Source organism: Poromitra crassiceps (genome assembly GCF_964638095.1).
Source record: "Poromitra crassiceps genome assembly, chromosome: 11".
Lineage (NCBI taxonomy): Eukaryota > Metazoa > Chordata > Actinopteri > Beryciformes > Melamphaidae > Poromitra > Poromitra crassiceps.
In genome coordinates, this window is record NC_139643.1 from 18,347,964 (window position 1) to 18,371,050 (window position 23,087).

The 23,087-nt window shown below is 44.3% G+C and overlaps 1 protein-coding gene across 1 annotated transcript in view; it reads left to right on the forward strand.

Moving 5' to 3' along the window:
- LOC310785524 (H-2 class I histocompatibility antigen, Q10 alpha chain-like) overlaps positions 1–23,087 on the forward strand; it is a 66,821-nt gene that overhangs the window by 22,032 nt on the left and 21,702 nt on the right. The window contains exons 5-6 of the mRNA XM_083646643.1: positions 8,312–8,431; positions 8,555–8,614. Of these exons, the coding sequence (XP_083502769.1) occupies positions 8,312–8,431; positions 8,555–8,614 (180 nt within the window). The remainder of the gene's footprint in view (positions 1–8,311; positions 8,432–8,554; positions 8,615–23,087) is intronic.

The window sequence follows — 23,087 nt, forward strand, 5'->3', positions numbered from 1 at the left end:
TTTTGATAACCGCATCAGCCGTGTTATTTGCTATACAGATTCAGGGCCAGGGCGACGGTAGAAAACTTTGTAATGCAATGACTGAAATTGTTCGGTTTGAGGGCGTACTGAACAAAACAGTTTCATATGAATGAAAACATGCTCAAAACAAACGGAGCGCTACTCACACGTATCTAATTTACTACTGTATAACGTTAACAGTCACAACTCATGAGACCGATTCAGGACAGTCTGCAGCGTCAGCCATGTTATTCGCTATACAGATTCAGGGGCGACGGTGGTAAACTAAATAAATACGACTGGAATTATTTGCTTTGAGGACGTACTGAACAAAACAGTTTCATGTGAATACATGCTCAAAACAAACACAACTCACACATCGATAATCTTATTTATTGTGGACAAAAAAACTAACGTGTTTTTGGTAAGAAGCCATCAGCATGTGAAAACATGTACACATCCACTGACAAGGCATTTAACGTTAAGTAGCTATGAATTACGCTCGTTTTCATGGAGAGTAAATAATGGGGACGTATATCTAACGCTACTTTCCTGCAATGCATGGTACGGTAAGGTAGCGTGAAATCATTATCAACACACAACAGACTATCCTGGCAATGTTATCTGATGGGCTGCAGCCTGCATTTAATTTGCCCTGATGCGTGTTACCTTGCGGGAGGCTTAGCTAACGTTAGCATGCCTTTCAATGGGCTGCTGACAAACTACAAGTGCTTTGTGATAAACTGAGTGACATGGCGGTTTTCAGGCACATGGGGCAACATTATTGAAAGGGGAAATTAATGATGGGGTCATTGTTCCAGCATGTATTTCACAAACTAATGTTAACTTACCGTGAGGTCTTTGTAATCAGCTGAGCTGCGGCTATCTCAGTGCATCTGTGCCGCACCGCTTCGGTTCATGCTCTGCTGAGGAGAGCACACACCCCTCGTCACTACATTTGCTACAGTCAGTAATGGAGTCAGTGCACCCTCTGCTGGACAAACAATGCTAGTAGACACCCACAGCATTGTTTAATACATTTTATGGTCTCTAAAAAAAGTGGTTATATCGGCGTCCGTCGGCAAACGTGCACGCCGATACCGATATATCTGAAAATGCTGATATCGGCCGATAAGGTCGGGCTCTAGTTCGAATTATTATATATAAAAATAAAAATAAAACATTGTTTTTTTGGCGTTGGGGATTATTTTTTATATTATTCATTGATGATCCAACAGAGGGCGCTCCGCTCTAACAGCTTGACCTATGCGGACCACCTGACATGACATGACATGCTGTTTGATCCGTTTGATGCGGTTTGATGAGAGAGACAAGACAAAATGGAGGCGGACGAAGATGCAGAGGAAGAAAGCCAGGAGCGGACACGCCGGACAATCACAACACCTACTCATTTTAGGAGCAGTGTGTGGAAACATTTTGGATTTTACACCGTAGATGGCAAAACAAACAGAGATAAGGCTGTGTGTCGACTTTGTAAAAGACAGCTGATTTACATGAGCACGACATCAAATCTGCGGCAACACCTGCAAGTGAGTCACCCGACTCAGGCAGCAGAACTACTCACACAAGCGGCAAGCGGAGATGGACCTGCAAGTGTGGAACCGGTGCAACCCCGTCTCACTGCCTACTACTCGTCTTCAGGGGTGTTGGCAGAAGGTCGTAAAAAGGCGATCACAGAGAAGATTGCAAAGACATGCGGCCAGTTAGTGTTGTTGAGGGAGCAGGTTTTCGGGGACTCATGGAGGAACTTGAGCCTCGGTATAAAATCCCGTGTCGTGCCACAATCACAAAGTGCATAGTGAAACTGTACGACACTACACGGGAAAATGTGAAGACCATACTCAAGGACATAAAAACACTCTCTCTTACCACAGATGGGTGGACGTCGCTGGCCACACATAGTTATGTGACCGTCACAGCTCACTGGATTTCAGACAAGTGGGAAGCTGAAAATTGTGTTCTCTCTACTAAGGAGTTGAAAGGAAGCCACGATGCAGACCATGTTGCCGACAGCATCAGCAGCACACTGGATCACTTTGGCATCTCTCATGAAGTGGTTGTAGCTGTTGCCGCAGACAATGCTGCGAACTACATCAACGCCATACACAACTTGGGGTTCATCCATGTACCGTTTATGGCCCACACGCTAAACCTGGCCGTGCGCAAGGGACTTGAAGTGAGAGCAGTTGATACAGCGCTTTCCAGACTTAAGCAAACTGCAGCTCATTTTGGAAGGTCTCCAGCACACACATGCCTGCTAGAAGAAAAGCAGGAACAATTTCAATGTCCCAAAAACAAACTCATAAATGACTGTGTCACCAGATGGAATACCACCTATGACATGATATGTCGTGCGTCTGAACAGCAATTACCAGTGGCAGCCATCATTTTTGAAAAGAAGTTGTCTCATCTGGAACTCAGCTCAACTGAGTGGACTGTGGTTGATCAACTCAAAGATATACTGCATCCTTTTAAAACCGCAACTAAGGCCCTCTCCACAGAGTCCTATCCCACCGCATCTGCTGTCCTCCCTCTCCAGCACGTGATGCTATCTGAGCTGAAGACTGTTGACCCATCACACAAACCAGCTATCAAAGAAGTGAGAAGTGAGTAGCTATTTGACTTTTATTTCTTATCATTTTTAATTATTATTACATTTATAAGTCAATGCCTTATTACATTACAACAATGCGTATTTTCCAAGACGAATAAAATACTGATAGCCTATCTCAAAATGAACAAGATTAGAAACATCGTAAAAAAAAAAAAAAGGCCTGTGATATAGAGCTAAATTTATTTCATTATTATTTTCACAGGCAAGATGTCGGAAAATCTTCAACCACGCTACAAAGAGACGACCAGCGAGTGGATGCTTCTCAATAAAGCGGCTTTCCTGGACCCCCGGTTCTCGCGCTTAGTCCATCTTTCACCTGGAAAGAGAAATGTAGTCGGTAATAGTATATTACGAGAGCTGAGCGAAATTGAGGGAGAGGAAGACGAAGACGATTCTCCACCTCAAGCAGCACGGGGGAGAAACAAAGATGCCCTGGATGCGATGGGAAGCCTTTTTGGGGACTTGTACAAATCGGGCGAGGCCGAGGGTGACTCCCGGCAGGAGGACGATGAGCAAGGGGAACGCGGGGTGCAGGAGATGCGATCGTTCAAGAAGGAGCCTCCTCTCGATGCAGACCGAAACCCACTTATTTGGTGGAGAGATAGAGAGTGCATATATACCCGCAACTCGCAAAGCTGGCACGTAAATACCTGTGCGTGCCTGGAACGTCTGTCCGCTCTGAGCGGGTGTTCTCGACGGCAGGTAATATCGTAAATAAAAAGAGAGCTGCACTCGATCCAGAAAATGTCAACAGACTTGTGTTTGTAACAAATAATATGAAATAAATCGGCTACTTTTGGGTAAGCACGAAATTAGTTTGCTGGAGTGATGCAAAAAAATGTCAAACAAAATAAGGAAAGAATTATATCTATATTACTTCAAAGCCCTTTGTGTTGTGTGTTTTATAGCACATTGATTGATACTTTAGAGCCTACTTGAAGTGTTGGAAAGAACATAGGCCTACTCATCAGATAAACATAGCAGCTAAAAAAGTTATTGCTGGAAGAATGTTACAAATGTTGTATTAAACGAAAATAATAAATTGAAGTATGTTCGTTGTATTAACGAAAATAAATACATTGAAGTAGGCTATGTTGTGTTAACGAAAATAACGAAACGAATAGGCTACATTGAAGTATGTTGTATTAACGAAAATAACGAAACGAATACATTGAAGTATGTTGTATTAACAAAAATAACGAAAATAATAAATTGAAGTATGTTGTATTAACAAAAATAAATACATTGAAGTATGTTCTGTTAAAGGAAAAAATAAAATGATGTGTGGAAATAATGTTGTTGGCATTCATTTAAGCCGGTGGCTGCTGCTTCCCGCAAAGGCCGGCAGCGAGGGGGGGTGGTGGAGGGGGGGGCAAATTAACCAATTAACTTCGGATATGTTCAAACTAATTTTTGTCAATTAAAGTTCGTTCGAATTTTATTTTGGGAAAAAGTGACAGCCCTAGCGGTAACCAGGCTCGCGTCACTAGGCTCTTTTAACGATACTTCCACACACTACATACACACACATGGGGAGTCAATGGAGTCAATTTCTAGTTTGCCACTGAATGGCCAAATTGATATCACTTTCAACCATTTTGAGCAACGCTGTTTCCATACAGGCCACCAGCGTTGGCTAGTTGTTGATATTTATAAAGATATTGTAGCTCTCAAATAACTTATTTTCGAGGCGGTGAGAAAACTGTCATGGCGTCGATTTCCGGAAAAAAATTCCTGAGCTGAGCACAGCCAAAGAGTATTAGCAAAGAACTTTTATGGAAAGAAATGGCAGCTCCATATTGCCCCATTGCAACATCAGCGCCCAGCAGCCTCCGCCATTTTTGATTTTTGGAAACGTGACAGCGCCAAAAGAACCTCGCAGTGGTCAGCTGCGGTAGCGCTGGACCCTATAATCAGCCTCTCTAAACAGTAACTCAACGGGAGTTGAACCTCGGGTCCTTTTCATTAGCTATTTATCTTGAAAAAAATAGAAAAAAATAAAACGAAAAATTTTGCTTATTTTCCACAATATGGTTGTTGTTTTACATCCCTGCACTACACCACTTCAATCAAGATTTGCAGTACGCCCGGAAAAGATGTGAATCCCCAAAGTTTAGAGTGTTCTCCCATTGAGTTACTGTTTAGAGAGGCTGATTATAGGGGCCAGCGCTACCGCAGCTGACCACTGCGAGGCACATTCTGTTTCCAAAAATGGCCGGAGTGTCGTCTCTTTCCTTCCACGCTCTTTGGTATTAGTGAGACAAGAGGAGACGTCATTTCTTGGTTTTTCCCATAGGTTTTTTCAAATCAAGCAGCATGCCGTTCTGCCAGAAATCTGGGGGGTTTAGTCCTGCTTTAAGCATGTAGCAACATTAGCAAGCTGGCGAAGTAGAGTTATGGCTGAATCTGCTGTAAATGATTTTTGCCAAATCCAGTCGGAAGAATAGCGAAAACGTCTTAACCAGCTCAGTGGCCTTGTGGTTTGAGTGTCCGCCCTGAGACTGGGAGGTTGTGAGTTCGATCCCCGGCCGAGTCATACCAAAGACTATAAAAATGGGACCTATTTGCCTCCCTGCTTGGCACTCAGCATCAAAGGGTTGGACTTGGGGGTTTAGATCACCATATGATTCCCGAGCGTGGCGCTGCTGCCGCTCACCGCTCCCCCAGGGGATGGGTCAAATGCAGAGAACAAATTTCACACATTGTGTGACAATCAGTGGGACTTTACCTTTACCTTTAAAATCATTTGAACAACTCAGTGAGGAATTTAATATACCTGCCCAAGACCATTATACATTTTTACAAGTTAGACATTATCTCCAGAAAAACAAGGAATGGGAAAACATATTAAGGGATCCATCAAACATTGAACAGCTCATTATAAGAGGGGAGGAAGAAAAACTTAAGAAATAAATAATTAAAAAATTCTACAAAGCATTACAACATGATTTAAGGGATAAAGATTGGGGCAGCAAAAAAAGATGGGAACTGGAATTGAATAGTGTAATCTCTGAAATAGGCTAGTTGCACAAGCGATTAGACAAACCTTTACCTTACTTTTTTCCGCCGAGAAACTCTGCAAGTGCCTAACTCTTACTCTTGTTTAATTGTTGTTATTGAGACTAATTCTGCAATAACTTATGGCTGTGTTTATGCTAATGTTAACGTTACTGCTAGTGAAGCCGCCATGTTTGCTACAGCATCGGCCTGTATCATCAACTACGTCAGTCTGTCCCTAATTGGCCAACTTGCGCTGTCAATCACATGACACTGAGCGCAGTCACTGATTGGCTTGTCTGCTTTGCAGTTTCTGCTAAAGCGCTTGAGGCCAGACGGTCCCGCAGAACAAAATGAAATGTGAGTTCACGTGACCGGCTGGTTTACCAGGCTACCTTTTCACTGGGGGCATTTTGTGTCAAAAAGGCAGGGGAAACACTAGGGCTGCACGATTAATCGTATTTTCATCATCATCGCGATATGAAAATGCGCGATGAACACATCGCAAAAGTCACGTGTTATCGCAATAAAAAAAAAATATATATATATATATATATTTTTACATTGCACCTGAACGCAACATGCAAGATACCGGCTGAATAAGTGTCCAAATGTTCATGTAATTCTGGCCAATACTCCACTTCTGTTATAACATTTCAGTCTGGAATATGGAATATCTTTCAATAATCGTTATGACTAAAAGGCTAAAAGTAATCTCATGTGTAAGAAATGACTGTTCTACATTGAAGTAAAAATGTAAATAATTAACTTGTTGGTTTTGGATTTTTTTTTAGCTTCAAGAGTGCATTTTTGTTCGTATGACCCTCAACACAGGCTTTGAGAATCCCATGCCACTTACTGATACGTATGCTTAAATTAACACACTCATATTGCAAAATGAATTTAGGCCCTCACTGTAATACTTCAGAAGTTGAATTTGAAGTTCAGCATTAATACATTTGTAATTTTTTGTCTTAGATTTACCTTTGTGTGTTATTGCAATATAAAACTACATAATTGAGAATCGATTCTACATTCTGGAATCGAGAATCGATTCTGGAATCGGATCGTGACCCCAGGAATCGGAATCGGATCGGATCGTGGCTTAGCCAGATCGGAGCACCCCTACCCATTAATACTTTTGTTTATAGCATTTTTTTATTTATCGCAGGTCATATCGTCACCGCAATATTGAACAGTGTTATCGCACATCGCAGCTTTTCCTCATATGGTGCAGCCCTAGTAAACACAGGTGCAAGCAAAACAGTAATGATGGTTTCCATCTTCCAAACATGGAAGTTGGAAACCCTCATTAGTGTTTTGCTTACCCTGCCTTTTCGACACAAAATGGCCCCCGTGAAAAGGGTCTATTGATTCTGAACTGATTCTCAACTTCCAAAATAGATTTATTTTTAGTAAGCGGTGCAGCCGCTTCTATAACACCCCATTTACACGTGGTTTTTAAATGCGACCTGTATCCCGAGAAGTTATCTGGATAATGGTACAGTAGCATTTAAAAACCTAAATTGGGTGAAAGAGATCGGAACACAATGACTACATTTACATGCACACAATATTCCTGTTTTTGCCCATATTCGGAAAATGACAATATTCCGACTAAAATGAATAATCCACTAATATTCCCGTTTGCATGCAGCCGTAGCTCGCCCTCCCCGACACATGAGGGGGGGGGGGGGGATGCAGGCAGGAGTTTTTGTGTTGAGAATAAACAGAGCAGCGCTATTCTGGTCCATTTCATGAGCTTGCTGCTGGAAAGTTTGGCGTTGCGATATTTGCACATCCAAGTCTTTCATAAAAAGTAGGCTAGTAGCCTACTTTATTACCTTGCAGGCTCGCAAGCATTTTGGACTTCCGTGGACACCACTCCCTCTTTAAATATCTCTCTCTTTAAATCGATGTTTCTCATCTCCTCCCGATCAGAAATGTGGGCTTTTCTTTTCGCATGCCAGAGATGATGGATTATATGATTATATCGCCTCTTCTAGTGCTTTCTAGCACACATCAGCTGACTGCAAACAGGCAACATGCCTCAAACTGCAGTAAAAACCATATTCCGAATGCGCTGTATACATGATCAAAGGATCCTAAAACCTGAAGAATACTGGAATAACCCACGTCTTAATCGGAAAATGCGAAATTCGGAAAAAGGCCAAATTTGGAAAATGCAACTGGATTGATATTGTTGTGTGCATGTAAACGTAGTGTGAGCCAGACTACCCCCAAATGTGGTCTGGCAGATCTGATCACATTTTGATCACGATGCGTTTACACCTTGAATTAGCACGCATTTTCCCTTACCCAGATAATATCCACATAACGTATCCGGATACAGGTCACATTTAAAAAGCAGGTGTAAATGGGGTGTAAGTGACTGTGTGTTTGATGCGAGATGTGTGAGCGTGAGGTGCACCTATAGATGTGTGTTTGTGTTTTATGTTTTTGTGTTTTAAAAACATGTCTATGTTTTAGGACCAAACAAACTAAATGACAACTAAACTGATGTGTAGGAACGCAAAGTAGCAATTATTTTCTAAGTCAATTGTTTTTACCTGGAAAACTTGTGTCCCACAGTAGTGATGCAGCGATTAAACAATGTCACTAATACACACAACCTTTAACCCAGGTGCTGCGACTGATGTGACTGTTCCTGTGTTTTAGATCGCCCTGCTCAGACTGACAACACTGGACCTATCATCGCAGGTGGCGTTGGTGCTTCTTTGACCATCATTATGTGGCTTCTATGTGGATTGGCTGTATTGCTGAGGAGAAGATCATTTGGTAGGTGCAAAATACAACACTAGTCTTCTCTCAACTAATATATTGTTTGACTGAACTGTAAAATAATAAAATATAAACATAATGCTTATGAAGAGTTTAACATATTTTGCCTTTATTACACAGCACGGAGGAGACCAAGACCAATGGAGCACACACTCCTGGATGTATTGGTCCAACCACCTGGTACGTGTCCTTGCCCAGAGAGTTTCATTACAAAATTATATTTACATCCTTTGGAAATAAGCGTTTCCTGTTCCTACAAAATGTTTTCTGGCAGGAAGTTAAGTCCACTGCTTAGTAAATAGTTCTGCTTTCGAGATTTGAATCATCTGTGCTTCTGAAATATTGAGAGATGTGTTTCACAAAATTTCACCAAAATAAATAGGTTGCCATTTTGGAATGAAGCTCATAATACCGTACAATATGCGACACCAAAGCTCAAAGATGTTTTAAATGCTGCTCTTTGGTGCCCACAGACAACTTGTTATGTGGGTAGACTTAAAGGATGGCTTTACCGGTTTTCAACCAGATTTGTATCCTTACAATGCCAGTAGTATGAGTAGACGGGCAGCCTTTACCTCCCCTCAGTAAACCCTCTTGGCTGTACTGCCTTTTCATTCCCATTGACACAGCGGTGTCCACCCGCTATGCCGACCACTCGCAATGCCGACCTTAGGTTTAGGCATGGGGGGTGGGAGAGGTTAGGTTTTGGGTTAGGGTCTGGGGGAGGTTAGGTTTAGGCGTGGGGGTGGGAGAGGTTAGGTTTTGGGTTAGGGTCTGGGGGAGGTTAGGTTTAGGCATGGGGGCTGGGAGAGGGGAGGTCGGAACAGCGAGAGGTCGGAACAGCGACATGGAACCGACACAGCACCGCTCTGACGCGTTTAACGTCACGACCGCGTCACGGCCGCGCGTTACACATGCGGAAATGCTGTCGATTAGAACTACAACTCTTTTGTGTGTGTGCCGCCTCTAGGGGGACTCCACACGCCTCCACAGCTCCAAAATCAAAACACTCCGTCAGCCATCTTTTCTCCCCGCATCGGTCTGGAGCTAACTAGCTCACCATGGCTCAACCATGACTGAAGAAATATTCCTGGTGAAATTGAAGAGTTTGATATGGATGAAGACGATTTCCAAAGTGTGCTAATAAACTCTGACATTCAGGGCTACTGAACGCCATATGAGCCAGACTACAGTGCAGAGGAATTGCGTCGTATGGAAGGAGAGGCAGTTGAACAGGCCGCCGGAGACAAACCACAGCCCGGCCCCGAGGCTGCCCGTCCCGGGGACAAATCCTGCATTGTGCCGCTGCAGCAAATGTGCTCCGATGGATCACTCTGCTACAGCGAGAGGCCAATTTCTTCTTGAAGAAGTCGCAGAATATGCAGAGGAACGAGAGGGATGTGTAACGTTGCATCAAAGTTTTGGACCATGGATCGTTGGGTTTTAGAAACTTTTGTGAGGAGACGGAAAATAAACTAGAAGAGACAGCAAAGGCCAGCAGCATCGAGTAAGTACTGTAATAGCAGAACGTGTAATACATTACTATACTGTTTTGGTCTTAGAATAGTGGCATCTGGGAATAAATTAAATAATTATGTGATTATGTTTTTCATAGCGATACAACGATACGTGTAACAATACGTTACTATACTGTTTTGGTGTCTGTGTAAAGTTAGTCCTGATAGCTAGCAGTAGATTATGATGATAACCAATCGTTTTTTGCATAATAATATTTAGCAGAACATTTGTATGTAAGTCAAACGTTACACTGAAAATAGGCTTGCCGTTCTAATACTGTTTTTTCTTTGTTTTTTTGCTGACAGTGTCGCCTGATAGCCTATCGACATTTCCTCCAGTGGGTTCTACAGTGCGAGAGAGGGAGGCATCGTCGTCGTATTGTTTTGCCAACGTGTTGTGCAGGCAATCCATGTACCCTTCACCTGATAAACAATACCATGGCTTCCAGCAAACAATCCATGACATAGAAGAACATTTTCGAAATCTTAGAATTTGCTAGACATACATTTTCATTTTCTGTAGGCTACATCTTATTATATTTTACATAGTGTTTATATATTGTCAGAACCTGTATTAAAATTTCAAATATATGCTGCTTTGGTTATTTGCCACTATAATCAGTCATGCCGGTATGGGGTTGTAAAAGCTCTAGCGAATAGGTTGATATTTACATTAGATGCAGTAGATTCTTTGAGGTCTTTGAGCAGTTATTGCTGGCATCTATTCTTTCTGCACCTGCATCAGTACTACTGTGTTAACCAAAGAAACGTGAACTTTTTACTGTTGTAAAAACAAAGTATAAACACATTGGATGCAGAGCTGTTGATTTTCACACCAACCTATAATATGTAAAAAAATGCGGTGGAAAGAAAACATGACAGGTAAAATCAACCATTTTAACGGTCCGCATCAACAGGGCTGAATCATTGACAGTGGTGGTGTAGTTAGGGATTGTTTGTTGTTGGTCATGATTAACGGTCCGCATTAACAGGGCTGAATCATTGACAGTGGTGGTGTAGTCAGGAATGTCATACCGAACCGACCTGGATAGCTAGGCTTAGATAGTGAGGTAATATGCAGTTGTGCGGTGGTAGCATGGAGGGGGGTGTTTCCAGGACGCTGGATTACACCGTTAAGCCTTCTTGAGGTGTCGTGGGCCTAACTTAACGAAACGTCGGTGAAGGAAGGTGCCCACTTGAAAACCCCAATGACATGTTTCATACTGCTGTTGGCTAGGGTAGGTAACTGGTGATTTGTGTCTTGTTTATTAGTTTGTTAGCCTGTTAGCTTGTTTTATTCTGGATTGGGCTTCTAAATGTGTTTTTCCTCGGATTTTGGCACAAGGGATAGTAACATCTTGTCCTGTGTATTAATTAATACTAAAGCTAGCTTAGGCTAGTGACTGTTGTGAATAGTGCAGCTGACAACTAGGGAAAGACCTAGTGACAGCATGGAAAGACAGCTGACAGGAGGGATTAGACCCCATCGGGGCTGCAATGGGTTAGCTGCTCATTGTGGCAGTAGCCAAGGCCAATAGGCCATTGGTTACACCCAAACTTGCTACGAAACAGAATTATGAAAAAACACCCCTAGAGTCTGCGAGAGCGGGGGCGGAAGATGACTCACCTATGGTTGACACGGTTATTGACTCTGGAACGGACTTGACTATGAGTAGGGAAAACATGTCAGTGGAAGCCACTAGTTCAGATGTAGATGGAAAGAAGCGTCAGGTTTGCTTGTGTGGCTGGCAGAAGGTAACAACTTTGAGGGGCCTTAGAATCCATCAAGGCAGGAAGAGGTGCTTGGTAGAGGGAACACAGGGACCCCGCATTGATAATTATTTCTTAAGAAGTTTATCAAGTCAGTCGGGTGAAGTCCAGCGACAGGAAGTAACCCACAGCTCGCAGGACATCAGCACCCCTGATGTTGAGGCAGGTCCTAGCACCGAGGAAAGCAGAGAGGCCAGCCAGCCAAAAAGGGAGAAGATTAGCGGTCAGAAGCCTAGAGTTAAGTGGCCAGGTGCAGCGGAAAGTAGGAAGTGGGAAGATATCAATAGTGATTTGGTTAGGATGTTAGAGAAGCTTAAAGGAACTGCTGAGAGTAAGTTGGATAAAATGGGAGATTGTATTTATGATTATGGTAAGGAAAGGTTTGGCGTCTTTGAGAAAAGGAAGAAACTAGAGGGTGAGGTAGTTAAATCTAGGCGCCAACAAGAGATAGATAGACTTATCCAGGAGAGAAGACAGCTTAAGAGGCAGTGGAGGAAAGCTACAGAGGTTGAGAAGGAAGGCATTGATTGCTTGCAGTCAGATGTGAGGGATCGGTTGGCAGTTTTAAGAAGAGCAGAGAGCATTAGGAAAAATAGGAAAAAGAAAGAGAGAGCTAGAATAGCATTCTATAAGGATCCATTTAGATTTGTGAAGTCATTGTTTAGTAAGGAAAAGAATGGTAGCCTTATGGTACCTAAGCAGAAGCTTGAGGAATATTTGGAGGAGGTTCACAAAGATAGGGAAAGGTTTAGAGAGATGACAGTCCCAGCTGATATTCCACCTATTGGTGAAATAGAGAGCCAGTGTGATGATAGCCCACCAAGGTGGAAAGAAGTTCAAGAAGTAGTGAGACGTGCAAGGGCCTCTTCAGCCCCGGGTCCTAATGGAGTCCCCTACCGGCTGTATAAGAGTGCTCCAGATGTGTTGCAGTTTCTATGGAAGCTGATGAAGGTAGTCTGGAAGAAGCAGGTTATTCCTAAGGCGTGGCGTAGAGCAGGGGGAATCTTCATTCCTAAAGAAAGGGACTCGTTAGAGATAAGTCAGTTTAGACCTATCAGTCTACTTAATGTTGAAGGGAAGGTTTTCTTTAGTGTTGTGGCACAGAGGCTGTCTAGTTATCTAGAAAAGAATAGGCTAATAGATACTTCGGTGCAAAAGGCTGGAATTCCCGGCTTCTCCGGGTGCTTAGAGCACACCAGCATGATCTGGCACCAAATCCAGTCAGCTAGGCGTGAGAAGAGAGACCTGCATGTAGATTCTTGGACCTGGCTAATGCTTTCGGGTCAGTGCCGCATAGTCTGTTATGGGAGGCCTTTGATTTCTTTAGAGTGCCAGGTAGTATAAAGAGCTTAGTTAAAGCCTACTTCTTAGATATTCAACTCTGCTTTACCACAGCAGAGTACACTACAGCTTGGCAGCAGCTGGAGATAGGCATTATGGCAGGGTGTACAATTTCCCCATTAGCTTTTACCATGGCAATGGAGATCATTATTAGGGCTTCAAAATGGGTAGTGGGTGGAGAAAGGCTGCAGGGAGGGCTGCGGCTCCCTCCAATTAGGGCATACATGGATGACATGACGACTATGACGTCAACCGCTCCATGTACTAGCAGATTGTTGGATAAGTTAAATAGTAATCTGCAGTGGGCTAGAATGAAAGTGAAGCCAAGTAAGTCCAGGAGTATTTCAATCATTAAAGGGAGGGTAGTAGGTAAGAAGTTTGTTATAAATGATGAGGTGGTGCCTACAGTGTTAGAGAAACCAGTCAAGAGTTTGGGAAGATGGTATGATGCAAGTCTCAGTGATAAGGGACAGTTTGAGGAGGTGAGGCAGGAAATGATTCAAGGTATTTCAAGTATAGACAAGTCAGGGCTCCCAGGAAAGTTAAAGTTGTGGTGTTTGCAGTTTGGATTGTTGCCTCGGTTGATGTGGCCACTGACAGTGTATGAGGTTCCCCTTTCAAAGGTAGAAAAGCTAGAAAGGATGATTAACTCATTCATTAGAAAATGGCTCGGAGTCCCACGCTGCCTAAGCAGTGTAGCCTTATATGGGAAAGGCATATTGGAATTGCCATTATCTAGCCTGACAGAGGAGTTCAAGTGTGCTAAGGTTAGACTGGAAATGACTCTGACTCAGTCAAAGGATCCAGTGGTTAGGAGTGTAGCGCCCACAGTTAAAACAGGGAGGAAGTGGAACCCAAAGGAGGCAGTACAGCAAGCACAGTCAGCTCTTAGACACAGGGATATCATAGGTCAGGTGCAGCATGGGCGTGGAGGCTTAGGGTTGTGCATAGGGAAACCTGTGTGGAACAAGGCATCAGTAATAGAAAAGAGGAAGATGGTAGTTGAAGAAGTACATAGGCAAGAGGAGGCAGTAAGATGTACTAAGGCAGTGTCGCAGGCAAAGCAAGGGCAGTGGGTGAACTGGGAGAGTGTAGAGAAGAGAAAGTTGAAGTGGAGAGAGTTGTGGAGCATGGAGGCCAGCAGAATTAGATTTATTCTAGGGGCTACTTATGATGTGCTGCCATCTCCCCAGAACTTAAATCAGTGGTTGGGCGAGGATGGTGCCTGCCCGTTGTGTTCTAGTGTATGTACATTGAGGCATATACTGTCAGGGTGTAAGGTCAGTCTTTCCCAGGGGCGATACACCTGGCGTCACAACCAGGTGTTGAAATGTTTGGCAGCTGCAGTTGAGGAAAAGCGGCTAGAAGTAAATTCTCTAGTTGCTAGCAAAGAGACTAGACAGATCAGATTTGTACGTGAGGGAGAAAAGATTAGACCAATTAAGGTCAGGCACAAGTTAGGGCAGCTAAGTGTAGGTGGAGCCTGGGAAATGAGGGTTGACTTGAATGAACAGCTAGTCATCCCAGCATATATAGTTAGCACCCGGCTACGTCCGGACTTGTTACTGTGGTCTGAGGTAGAGAAGAGAGTTTATTTTATCGAACTCACAGTCCCGTGGGAAGATCGAGTTGAGGAGGCTTATGAGCGCAAGAAAGCTAGGTATGCTGAAATGGCAGCAGAGGCAGAGCAGCGAGGTTGGAGGGCTCGAGTGCGGCCTGTAGAGGTGGGCTGCCGTGGTTTTGTGGCAAAGTCCGTTATTGCCTTACTAACTGAGTTGGGCATTCGGGGACGGAGCCTGAAACTTGCGGTTAGCAACATGTCTCAGGCAGCAGAACGAGCAAGTGAATGGCTGTGGATAAGGAGGAAACATGCTAGCTGGGGAGCTCGCTAAGGTCAGATTGATTGTTTGTTGTTGGTCATGATTAACGGTCCGCATCAACAGGGCTGAATCATTGACGGTGGTGGTGTAGTTAGGGATTGTTTGTTGTTGGTCATGATTAACGGTCCGCATCAACAGGGCTGAATCATTGACAGTGGTGGTGTAGTTAGGGATTGTTTGTTGTTGGTCATGATTAACGGTCCGCATTAACAGGGCTGAATCATTGACAGTGGTGGTGTAGTCAGGAATGTCATACCGAACCGACCTGGATAGCTAGGCTTAGATAGTGAGGTAATATGCAGTTGTGCGGTGGTAGCATGGAGGGGGGTGTTTCCAGGACGCTGGATTACACCGTTAAGCCTTCTTGAGGTGTCGTGGGCCTAACTTAACGAAACGTCGGTGAAGGAAGGTGCCCACTTGAAAACCCCAATGACATGTTTCATACTGCTGTTGGCTAGGGTAGGTAACTGGTGATTTGTGTCTTGTTTATTAGTTTGTTAGCCTGTTAGCTTGTTTTATTCTGGATTGGGCTTCTAAATGTGTTTTTCCTCGGATTTTGGCACAAGGGATAGTAACATCTTGTCCTGTGTATTAATTAATGTAAAAAAATGCGGTGGAAAGAAAACATGACAGGTAAAATCAACCATTTTAAAACGAAATCAAAAAGAATAAAATATGTACATTGCAGCTATCGGCATAGAGCTGTAGATTTTTATTGCAAGCAGTCTTCCCTCAGTCTTTTCCGACTCTGAGCTGTCTCCGTGGCTAGAAAAGAACGTTGATAGTCCTCTTTGAAATGACTACTGCAAACTCGCAGGTCCCAGCTAATGGAGCCCTATGCTAATGCTAGCTACCTAGGCTAGCTACCTAGGTAGCGCTCAATCTTTTATGAAACAATGCGAAATAAGCGCTTTGCCCGTTTCCTCTGCTTCTCTCCTCTTCTTCGCCATGCACGAGCTAACTACACATTTAACCCTTGCCATTATCGTTTGATGAACAAACGAAGTAAAGTTGAGTAGTAGCAAGCAAGCGCGTCGATTTGCATAGGGTTGGTTGTGACATGTCAAGACCAACATTTCAGGGGGTCCAAATTGTCCTACCAACTTTTAAGCAACCTTATTTGCATTATCTTTGGAGTGCAGTTATATAGGTAATTTAGATTGTCTTCCCATATTTTGCAAGGATAGAATTGACCCTACCATTATTGAGTGAAATTAGTTTGCATTATGTTCAAAGTTACATTTACCCCTGTTTTTCACCACTGAATGGGCCAGTCCAATCCCCCCCCCCCCCCCCCAAACTCACGTTTGATTGGCTCATTTGGCTGATGACCAAACAAACGCCCACCCACACACACACACTAACATGCCGACATCATGGGGAGGAACTGGAACTAGTCTCCCAGTTCAAGTACCTCGGGGCCATCTTGGACTCTAACCTATCCTTCAAGAAACACATCAAAAAAGTTAAACGAACAATTAATTTCAATCTAGTTAATTTTAGACAAATTCGACCTTTCCTAACCACTGATGCAGCAAAATCGTATCTTCACTGCATGATATTCTCCCACATTGAATACTGTTTCACAAACTGGTCGTTCACAGGTGCCACTGTCATAAAACCCATTGAACAACTTTACCATAGAGCCATCAAGGTATTTGCTAGAAAACCATTGTCATACCACCACTGTAACATTCTGGAACAACACCGCTTTTTGACCTTTGAGAATATCAAGGTCTTAAAGAGTGCGTGTTTTTTCTACAAATGCCTTCATGGATTAGCTCCCCCGCCCATAAATGAATTCATTCACAGAAACAGAACTAGTGGACTTGGCACCAGGTCTGAAACTAGAGGCGACTGCAAGGTCCAGCGCAGACTGACCACGTTTGGTCAGAACGTCCTCTCAGTTAAAGGCAGCCAAACGTGGAACAGTCTGCCAGTCCCCATAAGGGAAAGTCCCTCACTTGCCACTTTTAAGGGTTCACTGAAGGAATGGCTGAAAAGCCACCAGTCCTGTGGCCACAGGTAATAAGGTAAATTTCTGAACTTTTTTTTATTTTTTTATTTTTAATGTATACTGTTGTGTTTTTTGAGTGTATTACTGCTGCTTGTTTTTTGCTGTTTTGCACATGTATACTTGTCTTATGGGTGTAAAGCACTTTGATGTCTATGTTTTGTTGTTTTATATATTCTGTTTTTGTGTTTTATGTTTCGGGGACAACGGATGGAAACTAGCCTTGTGCTAAATCCGGCGATTTTTACACTTTTATTATGTTCCAGATGTTTTTATCTGTTCCATGGTTATTGTGTTCATTAATTTTGCATTGTCCCGTCTAAATAAATAAATCAAATCAAATCAAACTGTGTGAACTGTAGTGAACTCTGCTGCTGCTAACCTGCCAAACGCGAGCAAGAAGCTGCTAGAGAAAAGTGTCCTGTCCTGTCTGTGTTTTCTACTGTTAAACTGTGTGAGCTGTAGTGAACCCTGCTGGAAACGATATAACCTGCAAAACGCGAGCAAGAAGCTGCTAAAGACTAGGGAAAGGTGTCCTGTCTGTATTTCACAGGAAAGCACAAAACAGTCAAAACACATGCTGCTGCTTTTTTTCTTGTAAAAGGTCTGGTTTAGGAGGAAGAAATGTAGGCTACAGCATGTTCTGACTTTGCACTTTTGAAACCAAATACCTATTAGTGTATTTATTTATGTATTAAAATGTATTTATTTATTTTCATAATTATTTATTTAAAAATATTTTTATTTGCAGCCCATGCAGTCATTTTTTCAAATTTAATCCTAATCGAGGTAAAAAAAATTACAGTTTAAGGATTTTGGACCCAAGAGCAGACACAGAGACAGCCTCCAAGTTTAACAGAGTTTATTGAAAAAATAGATGGCTGGAGTGAGCGGCAGGCAGGCAGGCAGTGGCAGAGAGTTACAGCAGGTGAAGACGGAGACGAACCCGGGACTCTGCTCACAGCTGACAGCAGGGAGAGGAACCATACGACCTGAGCACAGGAGGATAGGCAGGCGTCAAAAACAGTCCACAGGAAAACACAAGGAAACTTCGAGAGATATTCAAAAGAGATTAAAGCTCAGAGCTGGGACTAGCTTCCACGTAGCGTAGGTGACTGAACAATCTGATGACGAGTGGTGGAGGAGCCGGGGTATTTAAGCAGGAGTCTGATGATTAGAAGATTGCTGCCAGCCGTGCTGCAGAGCCCAGGTGCAGAACTCCACCCACTGTACAGAAACACTCAGGGGAGGGGGAACACATAGGGAGAGAGACAAACAAAACACACACCCTGCTGCCTCCTGACAGCACCCCCCCCCTTAACGGACGCCTCCTGGCGTCCTACCAGGCTTGTCGGGATGGTCCCTGAAAAAATTCTTTAGCAGGGAAGTGTCCAATATCAACCTTCGGGATATCCAGGTCCGCTCCTCAGGCCCATAACCCTCCCAATCGACCAGAAACTGAAAACCACGACCACGGCGGCGTGAATCCAGGATCCGCCTTACGGTGTAGACTGGGCCGCCATCAACGATCCGGGGGGGCGGAGGGGGCTCGGCCGGAGGGCACAACGGGCTGGACGACACAGGTTTCAGTAGAGACACATGGAAAGTGGGGTGAACCTTCAAAGTGGCAGGCAACTTTAGACGGACAGCAGTGGGGTTAATAATCTTATCCACCTCAAATGGACCGACAAAATGGGGCGCCAATTTGTGGGCCTCAATATTTAATGGAAGGTCACGGGAGGACAACCATACCTTCTGACCGGGCTGGTAGGGGAGGGGCGGGGTGCGGTGACGGTCAGCCAGGCGCTGGTTACGGGCTGCGGTTCGCAGAAGAGCTGCCCGAGCCTCTCTCCAAATCGTGCGGCAACGCCGGAGATTAGCCCGGACCGAGGGGACGGCAATGTCATCCTCCTGACTGGGAAAAAGGGGTGGTTGGTAGCCCAGAGAGGCCATGAAAGGTGACATACCGGTAGCAGAACTGGTGAGGGAGTTGTGTGCATATTCGACCCAGGGCAGCTGTTTGCTCCAAGCCGACGAGTGGCGAGTGGTGACACATCTTAAAGCCGCACCCAGGTCCTGATTGGTCCGCTCAGTCTGCCCATTGGACTGGGGGTGGTACCCGGAGGAGAGACTGGCTGTGGCCCCTATGGCCTCACAGAAAGCCTTCCAGACCCTTGAGGTAAACTGCGGCCCTCTGATACAATGTCTAGGGGGAGACCATGGGGCTTAAAAACGTGTAACACAAGCAGGTCAGCAGTCTCTGCAGAGGAGGGCAGTTTAGGGAGAGGGACAAAATGCACAGCCTTAGAGAAACGATCCACTATAGTAAGGATGACTGTATTACCTTCTAATGGAGGCAACCCGGTGACAAAATCCACTGCTATGTGCGACCAAGGGCGGCGAGGAATGGGCAGTGGCTGCAACAAGCCGGCGAAAGGCTGGTGAGAAGCTTTACTGCGGGCACAGACGGAGCAGGTGGAGACGAAGGCCTTAGTATCAGCAGACATGGTGGGCCACCAAAAGCGTCGCTGGATGAAGTCCAGGGTGCGGCGGATCCCTGGATGGCAAGCCAATCTCGAGGTGTGACCCCACTGAAGCACTTGAGATCTGACTGTATCTGGGACAAAAAGACAATTAGGTGGACCATTACCTGGGTCAGACTGGGCGTGCTGAGCCTCACGGACCAGGGTTTCGACCTGCCAGGTAGCAGCACCCACCACACAGGAGGGGGGGAGGATGGGTTCGTGCTCCAGATCTGGCCTCTCAGGTTCAGCCAAGTGGGAGAGGGCGTCTGGCTTCCCGTTACGAGAGCTGGGGCGGTAGGTGAGGGTGTAGTTGAAGCGCCCTAAAAATAAAGCCAACCGGGCCTGGCGGGAGTTTAGCCGTTTGGCAGAGCGGAGGTAAGAGAGGTTCTTGTGATCTGTCCATACTATGAAAGGATGCTCTGCCCCCTCCAGCCAGTGCCTCCATTCATCCAGCGCCAACACGACTGCCAAGAGCTCCCGATTCCCAACATCATAGTTGCGCTGCGCAGGGTTTAGAGTACAGGAGAAGAAGGCACATGGGTGGAGCCTAGAGTCTTTCAGGGCCCGCTGAGAGAGAACGGCCCCCACCCCCGTCTCAGAGGCATCAACCTCCACTACAAACTGCAGAGAGGGTTCAGGATGGTGTAACACAGGTGCAGTTGTAAACAGACGTTTAAACTTAGCAAAAACAGCGTCAGCATCAGGAGTCCAGGAGAAAGGAACAGAGGTGGACGTGAGCCGAGTGAGGGGGGCTGCTTCAGCACTGTAGTTATGAATAAACCTCCTATAAAAGTTAGCGAAACCCAGGAAATCGCCTCAACGCAATATGTAACCTAATAGCGTTTGACGCATTTTGTAATACAGTTATTACATATTGCGCAGATTATTACATATTGCGGGGGTTGCACTTTTTTCTGGTTGGAAATGTAACAAAATTAGAAAATGCACTGACTTTGTCATGGGGGGGGGGAGTAGGCTAATAAACATGTGTCAAAACCAGTCAAGCAACTATATATAGTTGTTATTTTAGGCTACTTTATTTGATGTTATGGTAATTATTTTACTTATTGACTGTTCTACGTTAAGGAGATACTGTGTGATACGGTGTTATGTTATGCTATTGTGTTATGTGGATATTTCATGCCTGAGTGCGAGCAACTATCTTGTCCCAATTTCCCCCCGACTTGCATTTCAGTTCTGGCCTTTACAAGTCATAGAAGCGTGGTTGACATAGCCGCATTTACTGCCTCAATCCATAGATTACAGGCCAGGGCCATTTAAACATAGGAAATCCATTAAGAGTTGAGGATTGCAGAGACGTTTATGAATTGTCTGATATTACGCACGGGTTTTTTGGCTGCACAATTCTGTTATTCGGCCGCTCCAATTTATTTCACAGCAGTGAAAATTGTGTACATTTTACAGTAAAATGCATCAATCTGGTGCACTTTGAGAGCAAAAGTAAGAGGCTAGATCTATGAAGAACTTTGTGATTTTGAAACAATTGAAAAAGAAGCAGTTTACAATGGTTACTAGTTATCTGGCACATTTGACCACAAATTAGACCAGTATTCATAGGAAATACTGGTGTATTGTGTAGAGTGGCAGGAACATAGAGAGGGACAACTTCTCTCTTTAACATCACCAACTGGTGGATAATTTATTTACACAAAACAAAAACATTAAAGTAGTGATTTATTACCTCAGTAAACACTTTCCTTGAGTTTAGGGTGTCGCTCACCAGTTTCAAGTATTCAATGGCCACATGACCATATTAACTGCTATTTTAATATTAAATGCTGACAAAATAATTAAAAAAATCATGTTAACTCATTGAGTGCCAATGACGACTTTAGTCGTCAATTGCTTTAGTAACGTTGAGTGCCAATGACGACTAAAGTCGTCAATTGCGTTTTTTGACGGTGGGACGTGGATCAAAGCCAGATCCATCTCCTGTAAAATTTTGGGGCATGTTGAATGTGTATAACCTATTTTACTGACCCATTAGGTGGCGACAGTGCTCTCCAGATTAGAGAAAGGCCAGGAGAAAACGGAAATTGCATCGATATGCATGAAGCATAACGTTAGCTGTGCCTGTGAACAGCAGTCAATCTGCTGCCTGCCACAATTGAGCCCCTCCGTCTCCGTTGCGATAGCCCCTCCATATGATTTAGTTGCCGACACCAGCGTCTTTCTGAAAAGTTACATTATTCTCAGCTGGGAGCCGGCGACAGGCTGTGAAAAAGCGGGGGGATGCAGCGCACTTTTCAGTGCAGACAGAGCAAAAGCAGAGCGAGAGCAAACGCAGCAGAGCCCCAGAGACACTCCCACGGAGGAGGAGGAGGGGGGTGGGGCACGCAGGACAGCAGAAAGCCCAGATTTGGACGCAGCTTCATCCCAGCTCACAACCGAAACCCCAGAAACGAGCGAGCCCGATCCAGACTGCCCCGACGAGCGGCCGCCATCCAGGCAGCAGAGACTCGCCTGACACAAGCAGCACTCAGAGCGAGCAGAGCCACCAGAGACACACCCACGGAGGAGGAGTTTGCAGTAGAGGGGGGGGGTGGGGGTGCTGTTATATTGAAGGAAATTACTGTTCAGATGTTTCAGGTCAGAAAATATTAGCTTCAGAGTCAGTGATTTGCTTGAAATGCTATATTTCACAAAAGGCTCAATATCTCAGCTTCTAGATGGAAACGCCAATTTTTTCTGTTTTTGACCTATCTTCTCCGGCTGATAACTAAAGAACGGAAAATGATATCAATAAACTTTTTTTTGCTGCTGATACAATAGAGTCTCATCGTTCTTTGTGCATGTTCGGTGTTTACATAGTAATATCACACAATATTCTGTGGGCCTCGAGAAATCACTGAAAACGCTCTGAAACTCTGGCACTGGGAGCGTCCGTTCTCCAAAAGTGGCTGGCACTCAATGAGTTAATACTAAAAGGCAATTTTAATGATTAAAATTGTAATCTAGAGATAAATATGACCGTAATTGGCCATGGCCCTGCACTTTACAAAACACGGACTTTGCACATAACTTATTTTTTTAAATTGTATTGTTTTTATCTGTTTTTATTTATCTCCTACTATTTTCTGTCTGCTCTGTATTTTTAACCCCTGCTGCTGTTGCTGTTTTTAGACGCCTGAATCTCCCCTCGGGGATAAATAAAGGTTTCAATTCAATTAATTGTGTTAATTTAAACCAGGGGTTATCAAAGTTTTGATGGCTGAAGGCCAATTTAGGGAGTAGGCTAATGACTAGATAACAATGATCCATCGCCAATCATGTTAAAAACTGACATTTTTTTCAATGGAGTTTGGTGTACATACAAACGTTACTGACTTCTCTGCAAATTAATTATTCAAAACAACTGGGATGGATAACCCGCTGAATGGGGTCCGGTAAACAAGGACGGTAGCAAAAGCAGCAAGCAGACGCCGCCTCTCATTCGTCACCTCTGGGGCCGCTTCAGTTGCGGGCGGCTGGGTCCTGGGAAAACCACGGCACGTTGTGGTGCCGCAAATGCTCTGTTATCGAGTTTCTTGCCAGTATTATTATTTGACTTTGTGACCAAAATCGGGGACATTTTCGGGGACAGCT